General features: G+C 37.8%; 1 protein-coding gene across 5 annotated transcripts in view; it reads right to left on the reverse strand.

The window, feature by feature from the left end:
- The window catches only part of DNM3 (dynamin 3), a 169,226-nt gene that overhangs the window by 124,611 nt on the left and 25,929 nt on the right, over window positions 1-18,686 (reverse strand). For 2 of the 5 annotated variants that reach the window (XM_021545817.2, XM_021545816.2), the window contains exons 4-14: window positions 17,552-17,755; window positions 16,894-16,992; window positions 15,874-16,034; window positions 13,891-14,033; window positions 11,988-12,123; window positions 11,006-11,073; window positions 10,056-10,194; window positions 8,914-9,000; window positions 6,926-6,996; window positions 3,492-3,540; window positions 1,837-1,866 (exon numbers count right to left, since the gene is read on the reverse strand). In XM_021545817.2, coding sequence (XP_021401492.1) covers window positions 1,837-1,866; window positions 3,492-3,540; window positions 6,926-6,996; window positions 8,914-9,000; window positions 10,056-10,194; window positions 11,006-11,073; window positions 11,988-12,123; window positions 13,891-14,033; window positions 15,874-16,034; window positions 16,894-16,992; window positions 17,552-17,755 — 1,187 coding nt within the window. Of the gene's footprint in view, window positions 1-607; window positions 626-1,836; window positions 1,867-3,491; window positions 3,541-6,925; window positions 6,997-8,913; window positions 9,001-10,055; window positions 10,195-11,005; window positions 11,074-11,987; window positions 12,124-13,890; window positions 14,034-15,873; window positions 16,035-16,893; window positions 16,993-17,551; window positions 17,756-18,686 lie in introns of all 5 variants that reach the window. The other 3 variants (XM_021545820.2, XM_021545819.2, XM_077785251.1) reach the window with 2 other exon arrangements.

Raw genomic sequence — 18,686 nt, forward strand, 5'->3', positions numbered from 1 at the left:
AGGATTTAAGTATATCTGAAGAAAAGAAACAGGAAAGTATGCTACAAAGCAGGATTAAAAGAAAAAAAGAAAAAAAAAAAGAAAAAAAAAAAAGGATTACAAGGGGAAAAGTTACTTATTAGGACTATAGGCCAGTTGATAGGGTCTGAATGCTACTTGTGTCCAGAAGAAATTAACCAGATTAATCAGATGTAACACTGGAGAGAGGCAGGTCAAACAAACCCCTCAGACCTAAACCTCCACATCACCTGGACAGTGCCTTAAAACTCACAATTCATATTAAGCCCCTTCTCCAATTACAGGGCTACTTCAAGCACAGCAACAAATTTTGCTACAGAAGCAAATCACCTGTAAATTGTATATAATCCTCTATAATTTGAGTGTCTTGCATTCTCACACACATCAATTGGGCACATGGAGCAATGGCACCCTCATCTTTAAAGCTTTATCGTCAAGGGGAACTTAAAACATTGAATTTTAGTCACCAAAACAAATCTCAGCATGCAACATACACAATTAAGAGTGGGTCAGCTTTCAGGAGCCAAACCCTGCTGGTGCAAGGTTTGCAACCAAGCATTGCACAGAGCAAATGAGAAGACAGACTAACCTGTGGCTTAAAAAGAAACTTTGTGGAGTCAGGTCAAAACCTCAGGCGGTAGCAAAGAAAAGACAAACAAAAAAAGGCCACAGATTAAGCATGAGAGGATAAATTAGTAGTAGAGGAAAAAGGAGAAAAACAAGCTAAGAGGAATTTGCATTACTGTCCAAAAATAAAGTGTTGCTGTGCTCATCTTATTTTCAAGATACACAGAAATAGTTAATATCTACATCATTCCAGCCCAATGCAAGCTACTAAAAAAGAAAAGCAAAGTATTACAAACGAGCATCCCACTATTTTGGGAAAATTCTGTGATCTGGATCTCCCCAAGGGGTTCAATTCAACTGCTGCTAAAATCAGTGCTGCCTAGTCCTTTTTCCATAACTGAACTTAAGTTTACTTTAAAATGATAACTAATAGAATTTGATGATGTGGCAACAAACTGAAAAAATGTACATTTTTATCACAGATATTGCCAAAGAATAAACACTATACAGACATTTATTTCTTACACTTTACTATCACTGAACAGGTAGTAACTTGTTATAAAATTAACTGCAGTTTAGACAATTAATTCTAATTAGTAATATTAAAGACATTCACATATTTATTTACTCATGAAGTGGAAGGGTTAGAAAAGAGTGTCTGTGATATATTGATCCTCCTGGTGCTATGAAGAGAATGTTAACAAGGCTTTAAAGTATTAAAAAGGCTTGAAAATATTCATTCATAAAATTCATCTTTCAATCCAAAGTAATTCCTTGACATAAACAAACCACCAAGAACAGCACCTGTATCCATAAACAGCATGTACATTTACACCAGAGCTAATATTTCCTTTTGGTTACCAGAAACTTATTTGCCCACATTTCAAAGACAGGTTTACTATGAATAGAGGCACTTATATCAGATAAATCTGCTTTCCAGTTATATAATAAAATAAACACCAATTAGTCATTTTAGTTTGAGAAATGTGTTAAATTATAAAAATATTAATTTAATGCAAAGTCTTCTACAACATTTTAAGTTATACTAGTCCAGACTGATAACAGCAAGTTAGTAGCAGTTAAGTGATGAACTGCAATTACACTTTGTTGAAGTAGTGTTACAGACAAGACAGCTTAACATTAAATAGTTCAGCAGCAAGTATTCAACAAACCAATGAGTTAGAGACAAATTTTGCCCTCTGAGAAGCTAATGAAAAAGCAACAATAAAGCTTACAGAACTTAGCTCGTACAATTTGCCTTGAAGGCGGTAGATTGGTTCCCTGAAATAGCAAATTGCAAAAATGAAATTTTATTTCAGAAACATTTTCTTGTTCTTTTCAACTCCAAACAATCAACTTACAAACATCTGTTTATTATCTCTACAATAAAAGGTTCAGCAAAGTCCTTTATACCACAAGCAACCAAGTTTCAACATTGAATTTAAAACACCAAGATTTTTCTTCACTTCTTCAGAGAGAAAACATTCACTCAATTAAAAAATCATTCATTTTATTTGTGTATTTTTGAAGAGCCAGATAATTGGTTGCTTTTCCTTTTATGGGACACTCCAAAGTGATGACAGTCACTGTGTTTGACACATGTTCCGGCACAGCTAGATAAGAAGGAAACCTCTCCTCTGAGGGGAGAGGCTGCTCTTTGAAGCCATTGCAGTGTTTAGACCTTCAGGGTTTTTTTTTAATTTTAATCCAAATATCAAAAATGCCGCTCATGCTGGTCAGGCTGTGGGGAACCATCACATCCAAGAAGTTGCTGGATTATTTTAAGAAATATCCTGAAAATAATTAGCAATTTCTTGGAGAGAGGAAGAAATTGAATTTCTAGCCCCAAAAATATGATTACAGCTCTTGCCAAAAACTGTTGTCTACAACAACAGCAGAATAGGAGACTTTCTGAAATTTCAGGTTTATCGCTTGGATCTAGACTCAGTTGTCACATTTGAAAACCTTGATCAGGAGGTGAAACCTCCTGAGCATTGTTTGACCAAATTGCATGTGAAAACATTAGGAAGATATTCAATACTGGTAATTCTACAAAATTTCATCATCTTATTTTTACTACTATTTTTAATTTCATTCTCAAGTATGTAATAATTCCATAACAATTTTTTTTCTGTTTAAGACTTTGCAAAAACCTCAAAGTTTGCAGAAACCCTCCAAATTGTAGCATTTTGCATATTTTCATCTCATATTAAGAAGAGGACTGATCCTGACAAGTACTGAGAACCCCTGACCCACACAAAAGCAGAGAATGAAGGCAGGCTCAGGAGCACGAAGCACTTTGCAGAATCAATCCCATATTCTTAAGTGACAAAAAGAAACAAATAATTTCATTAATGAATTTCAGTGAAGATACTAATTAACCTGAGAGCATTAACTACTTATTCTTTGTTTATTTTGAGAAAAGCCTATGGTACATAGTCAGCAACTGTGTGATGTCAGCTGAAAGGTTTCAGAAGATGTAAAGGCAAATCCACATTTGCTCCTTCACTGCAGTTCAGCTGTGAACACATCAGGAGTAGCAAAACACACAAAGCACACACAGGCAAGTACTCACCAGCATTTGGGATTCTGAAATTCACAAGTTTGCAGTTAATGACAAAACACCGATGTGTAACATGAGGATTCGAGGCACTGAACAGCATGGGAGGGAAGACACTCACCAGCAGTGCAAGCAGCAGCAGAAATGCTAAACAGCAAATGATGCTAACAATGGAAGTCAGGTGGTTTTCAAAAGTTCAGCAAAACAAAGCAATGAGGACACATTTATGTATGTTTGAAGCAAACAAAGGTAAATTATACACTTAAAACAGAAAATGCAGCCAAGAAAACCAAACAGCTTGGATTAACTTGCACATGCCATTATCCATTCTCTGTTAGGTGCCTACCTGATTTCCCACTGCACTTTTGTTAACCTGACTGCTTCTTTGTTGGGCACTAAGGGAAGCAGAGGAAAAGAGTTATGCTGAGGAAACTTGAACTAAGCCAGTTCCTGAGGAGCAATTTAGCAGTAAGTTACTTTTGATTCCAGCAGAGAAAGCTAGATTAACACAGCAAAAGAAACACAGGAAAATCATTGCATATGTATGCATATTTCAACTGCTTTTCTACCTGATATTTGCCTGCTAAGGACAGAAGGGACATGCACAGCAGACAGCTCCTACCAATCATCCCCTTTGGAACAACAGCCTTCTTGCATTGGTAAAGGTTACTAAAAGCACAGAGAAATTATGGCTCATGTGGGTAACTTTGGAAACATTACCCTCTATAAATATTCAGAGGAGACAAAAAGCAAACCATTTCTGTTATTTAGAGCAGTACAACAAAATCCTCCCCTGCTGGAGGCTCCTTAATAGCTTTGTCTTGACAGTTTGCTTTGGATATTATTCTAATATTTATATGCACTTTGAGGGTGTAAATATAACCAATAGATTAAGCCTTCATAAAGCTGGCTCAAGGCTGAAATCTTGTAAGAATAGAGCACATTTGAAATTAAACCATATTTAAAATATTTTGCTCAATTCTTGAACTTTGGTAATCCCAGCTCCTGAAACAAAACACACTCTTGTCTCAAAACCAAACAAGTTGCCATTAATTCTAAAATCATTTGCATTATGTGGCGGTTTATGTTAGGCCACAGAATTAAAATATTGCTGGAAACAAGAAGAAAAGTGTTCCAAGAGCAGGCTTTGGCTACTCAGCCAGCAACACTTCACTGGTGACAGGAAGTTTTGTTTGGATTAGATTATACCATTTCACCAGGCATTGATTCACTGAAGACAGAAGCATCCATATGCCAGCAGCTAGAAGGCTGCTCTGACAGAGAAAAGCAGAGGTGTGCTTGGATCAGAGCCTGTGGCCAATCCTGCTGTTTGGTGCACAGCTCCTGCTCCAAAGAATGGATGAAGCACCCAGCTCAACCCATGTCCAAATTCTGATCCTGCCCTTTGGACCACACTATCAAACCAGCAGTCCACATACTGTCTGGGAGAAGATCCACAAGAATATTTATTCCACGTGCCTACTCACTGTGTTGAGCTTGATAATCCTGATCCTTTTGACCAAACAACACTGCAGGTCCCTGGTGCATCATCTAAATTTTCTTTTTTTCTTAATTTTATCAACTTAGAAATGCTAATTATACCATTAACATCACACTAAGAAACTCAGGCCTTTTAGAAATAGCCCAGAAAATGGTCCTCTATTTCATGTTCTAAATACAAATCAGATTGAAGCATGTAGCTGTTTTGAGTTATAGCAACTGGAAACAAACCCAAGCCCAGAATTCTGCCATTTATTCTGCCAAACAAGACAAACATTAATATTCTAGGATTTTGCAATTTTATATCTGTGCAAATTTATTCTAAATACTGGCCTTGTTAAATCCCACTCAAGACAATTCACATTGTACCTGCCTCAGGTCCTGCAGTGCTGCAGAGTAGTTTGTAATATCTTGTGCTCACTCTTATGACCAAGGTTCACAGGACTTGCACTGTTACTGCAGCTGCATGAGACAAGGGGCTAGAAGGGCTCAGCAGAGGAAAGGAAACACCAAAGAATTGGGGGACTCTGTAGTCCAGGATGTTTGGATACTGCAGAAATCCCTGTACTACACAACTTATTTCATTTTCCAGTTCTAACGTAACTACTGTAACAAGAATACAGTTATAGTTTCAAATTAGTATTTTCTCCTGTTTGTCTCATTAGTGAATATATTTTAAATTCTTCTTTGTTATCCAAATTTTCTCTTTTAGTTGAGCAGAAGTCAACAAGGCTACTTTCCTTCCCATCTGTTCCAACCTAGAGAAACCCTTGCTTAAACTTACCAGTGAACTTAAGCCAAGAGTCACTTGTTACCTGCTTACGCCCCATACACAGTACCTGGGGATTTCCAGATCTCAGCTGGCAAAAGAGGCAGCAGCTTTCCCAAGAAATTGAACTTGGGAACTGCAAAGACACAGCAGCAAGGACCATGGAGGCTGCAGGAGCAGCACCCATGAGAGGAATTTTTCCAGGGGAGAAACATAATGAAATAGCTACAGATACACCTGGAACTCCAGAATCCATTACTATAGAATATGGAAAGTTCCAACTTGACACAAGGAAAAGTCTTTTCATAGTGAGGTGAGGCTATTGGAACAGGCTAGTATACAAAGGCTGGAGAATCTCCAATTTTGGGAATTCTTCAGCTCTGATTGGACAAAATCCTGAGTAGCCTGGTCTGAACTCAGCACAGACCCTCCTCTGAGCAGGAGGTGGGACTATGTGACTTCCCAAGGTCACAACACACAACATGAATATACATGGAGTGTTTTTAGCAGCCTTTTTCCTGTCAGAAAAGGATGAGGAGTAGTAAATAGCAGGCAGGTTGTTATCTTGACCTCTAGAAGGCCAGCCACCATTCCTACAACATCCTGTTATTTGTCAAGAGAACTGATAATGATATCTAGGACCCACAAACAATTCTAGAGAAAGTTGCTCAAACCAAACACACAAACAGTGCCTGGCTTTGCCTTCTCTCCTCTCAGCTTACTGAACTCCACAATTTAAATCTTCAAGGCACACTGCCAAAGATGTGCACCTTCCTTCACTGTGCTAACTAGAATTGGCCACGCTCAAATACATACCGTGGTGCCAAAATTTGTTGCCAGCATCTCACACAGCCAAAACCTGTTGGGATTCCAATCACTGTTACGGCAAATATGGCATGAATGTGTCTGAAGGAACGTTCATTCTTCAAAGAGTGAAGACATCTTCAATGTTTTTTACTAGTGTCAAAATGTTGGTATGAAGTTCCTGAGGCACAAATTGCTGGAAACTGAGGGAGAACATTCTGGAAAATATTCTCACAGCCTTTTCAATTAAGTGAGGAGAACGTCAAACCAGGCCCTGCAGGGCATCCTGCTACTATTATTCTCTGCAGCCAAACAGCAGGCACACTTACAAATTCAGTGATCCATTATTCTGAGCAAAACTGTTTCACACAGAATCACAGCTCCTAAAGTATGCGTTAATAACAATGTGGAAAGACCACCAGTAACCATTTCTGTGTCATGAAATGTATGTGACTCCAGACCAAGACATAAGCTCCAGCTTCAGTGACACCAGACTTGTGAACTGGGTGAAGATTCCCCTGCAACTGGGACAGACTTCAACATTGTATATATTCAGAAAGAGCATGGTCCTGCATGTTTGGGACTCTGCAGCCTGGATCTTCACTATCATACTACAGGACTTGTGTTCTGAACATAACAAAAAAATGCCAAGCAAATAAACAAAAAAGCCTTACAGTGTCTTTTTAACAAAATTTCTATGTACTTACTTTGCAAAGCCAATGAAGTCTTCATGGTTGGTGTTGATATAAGAAACCTGGATATCAATAAGCAGCAGCATCTATTATGGGAGACAGGAGAGCAAAATAAGATGGGTAAGATGGAAGAGAGAGATTGAAGAAAAGGAAGGAAAAAAAAAAACAGAACTTGAGTTTTCTGCATTACGGAATATTGTTTTCATAATTGTTCAAGCCAAAAGCAATATTTTCTAAATTCCACTGCTTCTGTTTCTGTGTTTGTTTAATAAGTTAGACTACAGAAGTCCTATTCCCTCTTCCTACTTTTTTCCCTAACAGACCTCATTTTTCACCTTCTTGGCCCTTGTCCATTCCATTAAGATCAATCACACACAGGCAGATAGAATTTTAATAATTATATAACAGATTCCAGCTCTGCATTTTGCAAGTTAAGCAAATTCTGCCTATCAAAAGTATTCCAGCCAAGTCAGCAAGGAACCTAAACCTTAAACCTAAAATCCAGGTATGTACACTTTCTTTATGTACCACAAAGAAGTGATAAGTAATCCAGTCCTGGCCCAGAAAACATCCAGTTCAGCCATTCTGGTGTGCACATCTGGATTGAGATTGACTATCAACAAAATAACATAATGATTTGTTTACTTATCACTTGTCAGTCTTTCAGCAGTCCACAGAGAATTTGATTCAACCTTGACAATCTAACTCAGCAAAGAACTTGCTAAGATATTAGTAAAAAATTCCCCCCCCCCCCAACCTCCAAGAGGCTTTGGAATATGCATGAGGGTGCACTTCACCCCTGTCTTTTCAGACTTTCCATTTATCAGAGAGAGAAAGGAAAGAACCTATTGTTACCAAATGGTGGCATTTGATCTCTTCAACCTTATTTCTGCACAGTTCCTCAAATACAGCATCACTCCCAAATTCTTCATGATTTCCAGAAGGTATTAGAGCCTCACTTGGACTCAAATCCCCACTATGTTTTTGCTCCATCTCTTACCTCTGAAAACGCTCTCACTAATGTTTTGATTTATTAAGGATAACTACCAGCATCATAAATAATTATGTAAATGTGACAATAACATTTTCAGTCAATTTTTGGCATTTACAAAAAGCTCATATTTTGTTCTTTATTCTGAGAAATAGTCAGGTATATGCATACAATGAAGAAGAGGAAAATAAAACTCAATTATTTTAAACAACTTGTATTTTCTCCAAAAGTTTGAAATTACAGTGTTCTGACTAGAACTCCCTACAAGTACAAGCCTAGCTAATAATTTTTTTTTGTTCAATTGTTTTATGACTACATTTGCAGCACAGATTAAAGCAGCAGGATGTGCTGCACAACTCCCTAATTTGCACAGGATAGGACCAGAGAGCCAGGAGTCCAGAACAGCTTAGGAGCTCTGCTGAGCTCTTCTTCCCCAAATATATCTGTTGTCACACTCTGCACTCTCCAGACAATAATTCCCATGGATTTTCTCACATGTAATCTCAGATTTGCAGTTTCCTGGATTTGGAATGTTTGGCTAAGTGATGAATGCTTTAACCAAATATCTCTGCATTTTTATTTGTTTTTTAGCATTTTTTGAACCTGAAGGAAAGCTTGTCACTCCCTCATAGGTCTCCATACAATTGTTTGTGAGCTTCACTGTAATTAGGGTGAGGGGTGGGTATGTTAAAACCACCTGGAAACAAAGTAGAAATATAAGTTATTCCTGTGTGCATTTGTTTAAGCAATATTGATTTCCCACAAACAGCTCTAGTGGCCCAGCTAACAAGTTGGCACACTGGCATAGGAACAAGCCAACACTACTTAACCTTTTGTAACAATTCCAGTCTCTGTTAAAGCTCAGTGGTAAAGAAGCAATTCTTCTTCCGCTCTTAAATGTGCAGCCTATTAAAAAATATAAAATCTTTCACTGTCCTACTGCACTTTGGATGTAAGAACTATTCTCCCTCACGCACTTCTCCAAACTGTAACATCTCCTATTTATTCTCACCTGATCCTTGGTCTTCTCTTCTCTTTCACGAATGTAGCTGGCAACAATTCTTTCTGTTTCCTCACATAACCTTGGATACGTTGCCAACTGAAACAGAAAATTAATAGAAATTTACACCTGCAGAGGGGCTTCAGTGGAATACAAACAGGGGAGCCTCCAGCTTTCCTTTTTGGAAGAAAGCAAACATAAATGCTTGGGACTATAAATTAAGCAAATGCAAAGCAAGCCTGAATAACTTGCTGTTGTTCATAGACTGGAGAGACCTAAACCCATGGATTGTTGCTGTTCTTTTCCTCCAGGGAACACTGAGGAAGAGACACTTTGGACATATGAAACACAGTCTATCTGGAATGAGTTTTTTCTCTCTTCTACTGGGCCTAATTCCAGAGTGGTGCTCTAAATTATTTCCAAATTTCTTGTTTTTTAAAGGTTCCACCTTGTGGCAGCAGCTCTACATAACAATACTGGAAAAAAAAGCAAGATACAGTGGTAAATTTGGCAAATACCACTGGGAAGAGCATCTGCACAGTTAATTCAAGTGATATGTCTTCCAGACTTTTTGACAAAAGTTAAAAAAAACTTGGAAACTCTGCTGAAAATATACCAGAAAATCTGCTTTTCTGTGTTCTTTGTCTTTATGGTTTTAAGAAATATCTCCTTTTACTTCCTCATTGACATAAAAATTTTGGTGTTTTTTCAGAAAAAAAATGCAAGAGGATATTTCTCAACAACTTATCATACCTGTGCTCACATCCCAGAATCACTCCTGTACTTACTATTATGAGGTACCCTGCACTGGGATGGTGGGACAGGCAGATGGACAGCTGAGACTGCAAAAGCAGCCAGTCAGCTAAGAAGTGAACACATGGTTTTAAGGAGGAAACTGAAGGTATCTCTTGACTCAAAACCACCTCTGACCATAAGAATAAAAACAAAGGAATTTTAAAAATTAACTTTTCCATCATTAAATTATTCTGAACATTTTGCAGAAGTTGTAATTAATTACCTAAGGAAGTCCTACTCTGTCCAACAAGTGACTGAATCAGAAATCTCTTGTAACACTATAAAATGCAAGATGGGCTTTATGTTATGTACTATACCATTACATTTTACTTACATTACCAGATCTATGTGCAAGCTACCTTTTTAGTGCACTTCTTGACAGTGTTGATTAACTCTTGCATCACCAGATCCACACTTTTTAAGCAAGGTCCTTTCAGCTTAACTATCTGTTTTTTAACAATGGCTTCAAATGCCATATCTGGAGTGAACAAACCTGTTCTGTGGACATAAAAGAATATGTAAGACAGTAATAAAAACATCAGGCAGGGAAGTTTGTTTTTTTTTACTAAATTGCTCAAGTCTTCACTTTCAGAGCTGAGTAATAACAATCCCTACACAGACAGACTTCCACAGGATTAAATTAGCTTTTCTCAAAGCAAGTGTCATTTTGAGTAAAAATATACTCAGAATATAAGAATATATGTAGAAACATGCTTGAAAGATTAAACTCCTTCAAGAGGATTGCAAGAACTTTAAGAACTGCTACAATGCAGAAAAGCCTCAGCAGGAGTGCATCAAACCTTAGGCATGAGTGGCAGGTGCAAGCTATGCACAATTCCTTGCACAGCAAATCCGTAAGAATCCTATGGCTGCACTTTTCACTCACACCACAAAATGAGGTTTTGTTACTCAGAGTCCAATGTGGAGAATTTCACGTTACTGCAGAGTAAATGAATTTATAAACAGCTACCCACAGACCCAGTTCTAAACAAATAAGCCTTGATTCTCTTTCAAACACTCTTCTCCAAGGTCTGCCTTGGTAGATAAATTATATTAAAAAACTAAACTATAAAAGCACACCCAAAACTATCAGTTCACTATGATAAATCAAGACCTCTCCAGCAAAGAGTTAAGGAAAGTTCAAATACTGCACCATAGTTACCAGTGTCAACCATCTGAGAATTTACCAATCAAGTAACACAAGAAACATTTCCCAAAACTCTGAGAGCAACAAAGCTTGTAAGCAATGCTTTGGAAAGCTAGTCCACCTGTATCATGTGACCAGGCAGGAAAACATTGGAGCACTTGCCTGATCCCATGTATGTTCTTGATGGCATAACTTATCTCTCTCCTCAGCTCCTTCTCGTTGAATTCCATCTAGAGGAACAGCAGCACACAAGAGCACATTAGGGAAAGGTTCCAACAAAACACAAAATATCCCCTCTCCCTCTATAACAATAAGACAAGCAAGTTCAGCTGTTAAAATAGTCATTTCTAATTACACCAAACAATGAATGAGTATTTTAAAATGTTTTACCACTAAGGCTACAGGCAGTAGTAAATATTGTTGAAAATCACATACTCTTCCATTCCAGATATACCAACAGCTGGAATGATTTTGAAGAGTTGACAGAGTAAGCCAGAAACAGGATTTGGAAGACTCCACATTTTTTTTAAAGCCTGGTTTCTTAAAGTGGTGCAACTTTCATGATTATGATCTGTTTATCCTCCCCTTCCCATTCTACAGTTTTCAACTAGATTTAAGAGAGGAGTTGTCCCAATTATGAAGTTATAAAGCTTTCCTTTAAGTTTCTTAGAAGCCAGCTAGCTGGAAGAGAAGTCAGTGTTGTCTCAAATGAAAGGGTCATTACGTAAGTCAAACCATCATAGAATGATTTGGGTTGGAAGGGACCTAAAGGGCTATTTTCCATAACTCTCATTTTAATAGATACCAGCCACTTGAACACAAGTCAAGTTTACCAACTGCAACTGCTTGCATTCCCCATTTAACCAAAGAAAGATGCCATTTGTGATAAAACAAGAGGAGAGCACAGAAAATAGTATGAAATGGGATTATAATTATATTCTAATTCTTGTAGTTTAGAATTCTTAGCATGTCTCGGTGTCCAATCCTAGAAATTAAGCTAAATGCCTCAATTATAACTTCATGTAATTTCTTCCACAGTTAAAAGCATATTCTATAAATTAGATCTTTGTTGGCTACACCACTATCAGTATGAACATAAGGATACATAAATAAAATAAAGCACATCAGCAAGATGGATAAATACCTTCACGAGTTCAAAGGGAAAACGTTCATGGAAAATACGATTGATTTTGGCACCTCCTGAAAGTTCCAGCGTATCAACTTGATCTCCTGATCCTTCAATTCTTTTTTCAAAGTCCACTGAAAACTGCTGTACCATCCTAAATGGAAAGGAGGGGAGGAAAGGAAAAAAAAAAAAACCACAAACAAAACCCAGAACAATTTAAGCATATTAACTACCAACTCTTATTTCAAAATATGCACTAGTACTGCCTACTCAAAAATATTTAGCAATTGCTAAAAGTATCTGTACAACTGATTCAGCCAAGTTGCCAACCCACAGAACCCCTACCTACACATCCCCCTGCATCCCTGCTGTCATGCAGTACAGTCTAATAGCATGATGTGAATCCAGTGCTGCAAAATTCAGAAGAGATGGGGAAGGAGCTTCTTTTCCCCATGCCAAAAGGTAAGCCCAAGAACCAGTACTAACATGGTGATGTGTCAATACCACAAGCTCCAGCTTACTTGGCTCTGCTTTGACTTCTGCAGCAGGAGCATTCAGAAAACCCCACAAAAGAATTCCCTCAGTCATGGAAAAATCAAAGGTGATGTCCCTCTGTTTTTGCAACCAAAACATCTGGAGTAAGGTCCCAAGGAACTGTCTACTCTTTTGGACACAGTTGTTACAAAAATAAGAAGTAAATCAGAATCGTCATCTGGCTTAAGAAAGCCTCTCTAGTTCAGCTGATTACTTTCCCCTCTGAATTCCAAAGTTTTAATTAGAGAATGAGACCAGGCCCAAACTTACGCATTAGCACAGTCCAGTGCTATTACCATCTATCCCAGAGAAATTAGAATGCTGAAAAGCTCTGAAACCAGACAGAGCAGGAATGTGAAAATAGGCATGTAAGAGAGAAGAGGTAGGTACATTTTGCACTTCTCCTTCTTCCTTCACATGCTTTCTCTCTAAGAGGTAAATTTTATTTGCATATAAACACAGAGGGCTACAACTGAAGAAAAAGAAAATGGGAGAGTGAAAATGGCAGCTCTTTCAGGTGAAAAGATAGGCAGTACTGAGTACCCAGCATCCCTGGAAAGAGGCCAAGGAAGGAAGCAGATGCAGCAAAGCAGCAGGTGTTCAATCCACATCATCAGCATTGTCCTTTCTCCCTGGTGCTAAGTCCACAATCAAGACAGGGCTGCAATTCCACCTACACTTGATTCCAAGTCAGATGAACAGTCATCTCTGTTCCATGGCTGGTATCAAAGTCTCATCAGACTTATTTTGTGGATGAGACCCAAACCAGACAGTGACTTCAGCAGTGAAAAATCAGTTCAGAACTGATGATGGTAATCCCCAAGAATTTGCCTCACTGCTTTCTGAAAGCAGACAAACTTTTACCGACAACTCCTGTAGCAAAGATCTCTGGGTCTTAGGTGCACAAAATATAAAGAATGACCATTTTGGATTAATTTTGATCTTGCCATCTCTAGGTTCTTTTGGACAGCCAAGTTTTTATGCCAGAAAAAAAAAAAAGCATTCTTTATTCTTCCTCCAGCTCATCTTACAGACTTCCAAGACAATGTCTCTCCCTTGCTTGAGGTCATCTTTTTGGCAGACAGAAGAATATGTCTACACAATCAGAAGCAGTTTTTTACCTTTGATCATCTTTGCTGCACATCTTTGTGCCTTTTCCTTGTTCTGCTTTCTCCCTTTTCTAGGATTACTAAAATTAATTTAGGGAAAATTCTGTTGAAATTGTAGAATAAATAAAATGTTCTGGAACATCAAACCAGAAATCCTTGGAGCTTGTGTAAAGAATCCTTAACAATATCCTAATGATTAAATCTAAACCAATCAGAAAGAAGGGGGAAAAAGGCAAAACAAACCCATCTGAAGTAAAAAGCAGACAAAAGACACTCACTGCAACAGGGCTTTTGTTTTTCTAGTGGGATCTTCTGGTCTGAAGTTTTTGTATACCTCTACTTCATGTTCTATAGAAAGCAGCTGGCTCTGGAGTTTGCTTCTGAAGGCTGGCAGGGTATCCCGAATATGATTGGTAAGTTGCTAAAAAGCAAATAAAGGTCTTTTTATACTGTTGAAAAGATGAAAGCAGGAGCACAACCATTTCCTTCTGACTGCCAACCATATCAGCCATGACCTGTGCTAGTTTACCAGTGCTGTTCCTTTTGATCTCTGATGCAATGGAGACTTTTAAATACTCCTTGTGCACACACATTGTAAGGAGGCTCGAAAAATTCCTTCATCCTCTCACTCACTGAGCTCTGTTACTACACACCTGTTTAATTACACCTGATAAAGTTACACACATTACATGGGTAATTTAAAATTATGTCTCATCTCTCTGTGCTGATGCCACACTCCCATTTTGCTGCTTTTCTTAAGGGTGTTTCACAATTCTCTACAAATTTTTTCAGTACAACAACTCCTTTATGCTACAGCCACAAGGCAAAGTGGGAAAGAAAGATATTCTGAGCACCCACAGCATGTTTTTACATATATATCTACATATATATGTATATACACAAACATATACATATACATGTATATACATATATATGTATATACATATATACCCAAATACATATATATGTATATATACATATACATACCTATACATATATATATATATATATATATATATATATATATATATATACACACATATATATGTTTCAATGTGTTAGAACCGCACTGTCCATGACTTACCGGTGCCATAAATTTCTCAGGTATTGTACACATTTTTTTATTAAAAGCAAGCTGGACTTCTTCCACTATGCCCCAAACCCTCTCCCAACCCCAGCCAGACAAGCTATCAAGCTATACATTTAAACTGTCATACACCAAAACATATAATCTGAAGTTTAAAGTGTCTCAGCAGACTGACGGGCACAAAATCAAAAGCTGGAGTTTCCCCTGGAGCACCACCTTGTGGATACACAGAAACTGAAATATTACCTGAAACCACAATAGGTCCCCAATACCTTAAGGACAGAACATATGTAGAACTTCCCATATATAACATTGCACACACAGTAAAAGTAACAGAGGATGAACAGTTCCTACTGAAGTAGGTAAATATTGAAAACAGCTCTCAGAAAAGTTAATAGCGTATAAAGCAGTGCAAATCAGGACAGACAAGACAGTTGAAAGCTTTGTGCAGCTTGTGTTTCAGTCTCAAAACAAAGACATAGGGATTAAACTTACAAGATGTAAAACAAGGCAAAGCATTCTAAACACAGAAAGACGCAGGGTACAAGCAAGTTCTTGCATCCTGATGAAGACTTTCTCACTGAGGCACAAATAAAGGGCATTAGTAATCTTTCTGAGGGAGCCCAGAGCGTTTCATAGCCTGGCTTTGCAGTTACAGCTGCAAAGTCACTGTAGCAAAAAATGAAGCAGCCATTTAGTTTTCTGCTTTAATCAGGAACATTCCAGCTGTTTCCAGCTGCTGTCCAAAATGCATAAGGCCAGGCTGACCTGGTCTAAATGAAAAGCTGCAATTTGACAGTGAGCTGGATAAAACAGTATCAAGTTTGACTTGCAGGAATACCAAAAACACTGGGCAACTGACAAATTAAATGCAACAATTGAGGAATAGGATGGGATACTTCCAGAGAGGGAAATCTTGATTTTGATGTCCATATTCAGTATTCTAATGAACAGGGGAGTGCAGAATTGCCAATAAAAGTCAGAAACTACAACTCACAGCAAGCTTTTGTATCTACATGTAATATACAGCTTTGTTTTTACCTTGTGCAAACTAAAAACACTGAAAGCAGGAAAGGATGAGTGAGGTTCAGAGATCAACTTCATTTTAATACAGATTTTATATTGGCCCTATCATTACAAAGCTGCTTTTCACCACAAAGGTATCAGCTCTTACCTGGTTTAGAACTTTCTGAAGATATGGTGTCCCCATCCGATCTGCCATGTGCCTGTAGGATGGGTGAGAAAGGAAGAATTTCCTTTCTGCTAGAAGAGCTGCTTTTATATCCTTCTTCCCATCAATGTCTTTCTGGCTTCTGTTTACAACACCAATATAACCTAAAACAAGACAAAACCAATGGGTAAATCAACACAGCTATTGCCTGAACCACGGAATTCATCTTAAATAGAACCAGACTGTCTCAGCTCAAACAAAACTTTCCAATTCAGACATTTCAAATCATGTTTACAAGTAGAATAGTAACCTTAGCACTGTCTAAACTGTTCATTCTGTTTACATATAACAGATAGACTTCCTTTTAAATCACCAATCACCAATTCAAATAGAGAAATTTCTGAAACTCGGGTGAAGCCTAAAGAAACCACTTCAAAAATAAACAAAAATCCAAAATAAAACTGAAATGCACACACAGGTCTACACAGCTAAATGATACGATATTAACAAAATACAAAAAAACTTCTCATTTGCTAGACCAATATGTTCCATGGGAGGAGACAGTAGTCTCATCAATAAATTACAACTAGAATCAAAATTCTTTATATTAACAGAATGAGCAAATGTAGCTCATCTAGTCTTTACCAGCTGCCAGAACATGGAAACTTTTTGACAAGGATCAAAACTGGTTTACAGTGAGATTACCCAAGCTCTGGTGCTTGCTTCTGACATATACAAAGGAAAAACATTTTTTTTGTTACAAGGAATCTGGCAGAGGAAAAAATATGGCTAATACCATGTGTTGGCATTACACTGCATATTGCAGAGGAAGCAAGGATTTTCCAGGTCCAGAAGGGATATTTTTAGCACAGCCACCTTTATGTTTGCTGAATAGATAACTGCAAATGCAAGGAACACCTCAAGTCAAGCATAACCTTTGATTCATCTCCAGGATTCCCAAACACCATCTTTATCCAAGCTATTTTCTGACTGCAAAGAATACAGTCAACGGAACATTCTCACCTCTACGAAGAGGGAGGAGTTTGTTTTCTAGAACTTCTCTTGCATCTGTTCCTTCATCCATCAGATCCAATTTTGTGATCACACCGATGGTTCTAAGGCCTGACCAGAGTGGGAGCAGGAGGAAGAAGTTATTGAAGAATCATTTAGAGTCAGAGGAACAATTATACCTTACAATTATGTTACAATATATTAGTGCCCTTCTCAAAGCTATAACATAATAACAGCTCCAACTAAAATTATGATATACCTGGAAAAGAAGGGAACATAATTGCCAGTGCAGAAATATGTTTCTCAAAACTCCTTAACAAGGCTCAGCATCCCTACCATACAACTGCATAAAATTTATGATGTAAGTATCCAGAAATCCCATCAGTACCATCCTCTATTTTGCCCAGTACTACAAAAATTCATAGATAAGCACTGCTGCACTTGCTTATAAGAGACAGTGACAACATTTTAAAAATTAATTTACAGCAACGTTACCCAAACAACACTGAGCTAACAGTTTTATTGTGATGCTGAAAATCGTATGAGAATGTAAACAGACATCTATATTACACATTATAAATTACAGAATTTCCCACAACAGTTGGTCTGTTATTTTCAATTACGTTATTAGACTTGAGAACAAAAAGTGGTGACATTCAATCCTGCTTACCCTGAGGGTCTACTTCCTTTGCCAGCTTCAGGGCATCTGAGTTGGCCAGGTCAGTGTTAGCTGGAGTCACAGCCAGGATCAGGCAGTTCTCCCGAGAGATGAACTGCATTATCATGTCTCTGATCTGCTGCTCGATATCTGGAGGCTGATCCCCCACTGGCACTTTAGTGATTCCCGGCAAATCGATAAGGGTCAGGCTTAAGACTACATGGACAACAAGGATCATAAAACCGGTTAGCACGCCACACATGACAAAGGGGTCAACACATCTATGGCTGCAGACAAGTTTTGGTCATGAAAAGCCCCACAGAACTACCTTTACAGGCAGTTAAATATGTCAACAGCTCAAACAAAATGCCTGACAATCTGCAAAGACTTGTTTCCCTGTTGGTCTTACGTCTCTGGATTTATTAGTACTATTTAATATTTTAAATACTGCAACTAATATAAGATACTTATACCAAATGTCCTTGATAGCTCTAAGACAAATTAACATGGCTTTCTGAGCTTTGTCCAGCAACAGGAGCACAGGCAACAGACCCCTCTCATTGCATCCTCCAAATAAAGCAAAACAGTTGTTTGGATTTTTTAAAAATATATTGTTTCTCTGATCATGTTTTCAACTCCAATTAAGAAATTCCAAAAAAAAAACAATCAATAGCTAGCCTAGCTTATATAGCAAAACTGTTGTTAAAGGGTTTAGGGATATGTTGTTGGTTTGGGTTGTTGGTTTTTTGGGTTCGTTTTTTGTTTGTTTGGGTTTTTTTGTTTTGTTTTTTTGTTTGTTTATTTTGTTTTGTTTTTTTTAATCTGCAACACCTTCAGAAAAGTCAGAAAAATGAAAAAATTAATCTGTTAAGAAAACCTGGTTTTCTCTAGTCTGATTTCCCTAGTAAAGGCCACAGGGCCAACTAGAGACATCCGGGCTTGGGGTAAGCATCCTGCTACTGGGGTAACAGAGCATCCTTCAGACAAATGAGAAAAATACAATTCCTAGGAAGGAAATACCAAAAGCGTAGTTGGAGTCTGGTTAATATAGACAACTGTGGCTGAACTAAAAGATTGATCCTAATAAAACAAAGCAAGAGCGATAGGTAGGAAATTTTCACTTTCTCTTGGAGTCAGCATGTTCAAC

This window comes from Lonchura striata, chromosome 9 (assembly GCF_046129695.1).
Source record: "Lonchura striata isolate bLonStr1 chromosome 9, bLonStr1.mat, whole genome shotgun sequence".
NCBI lineage: Eukaryota > Metazoa > Chordata > Aves > Passeriformes > Estrildidae > Lonchura > Lonchura striata.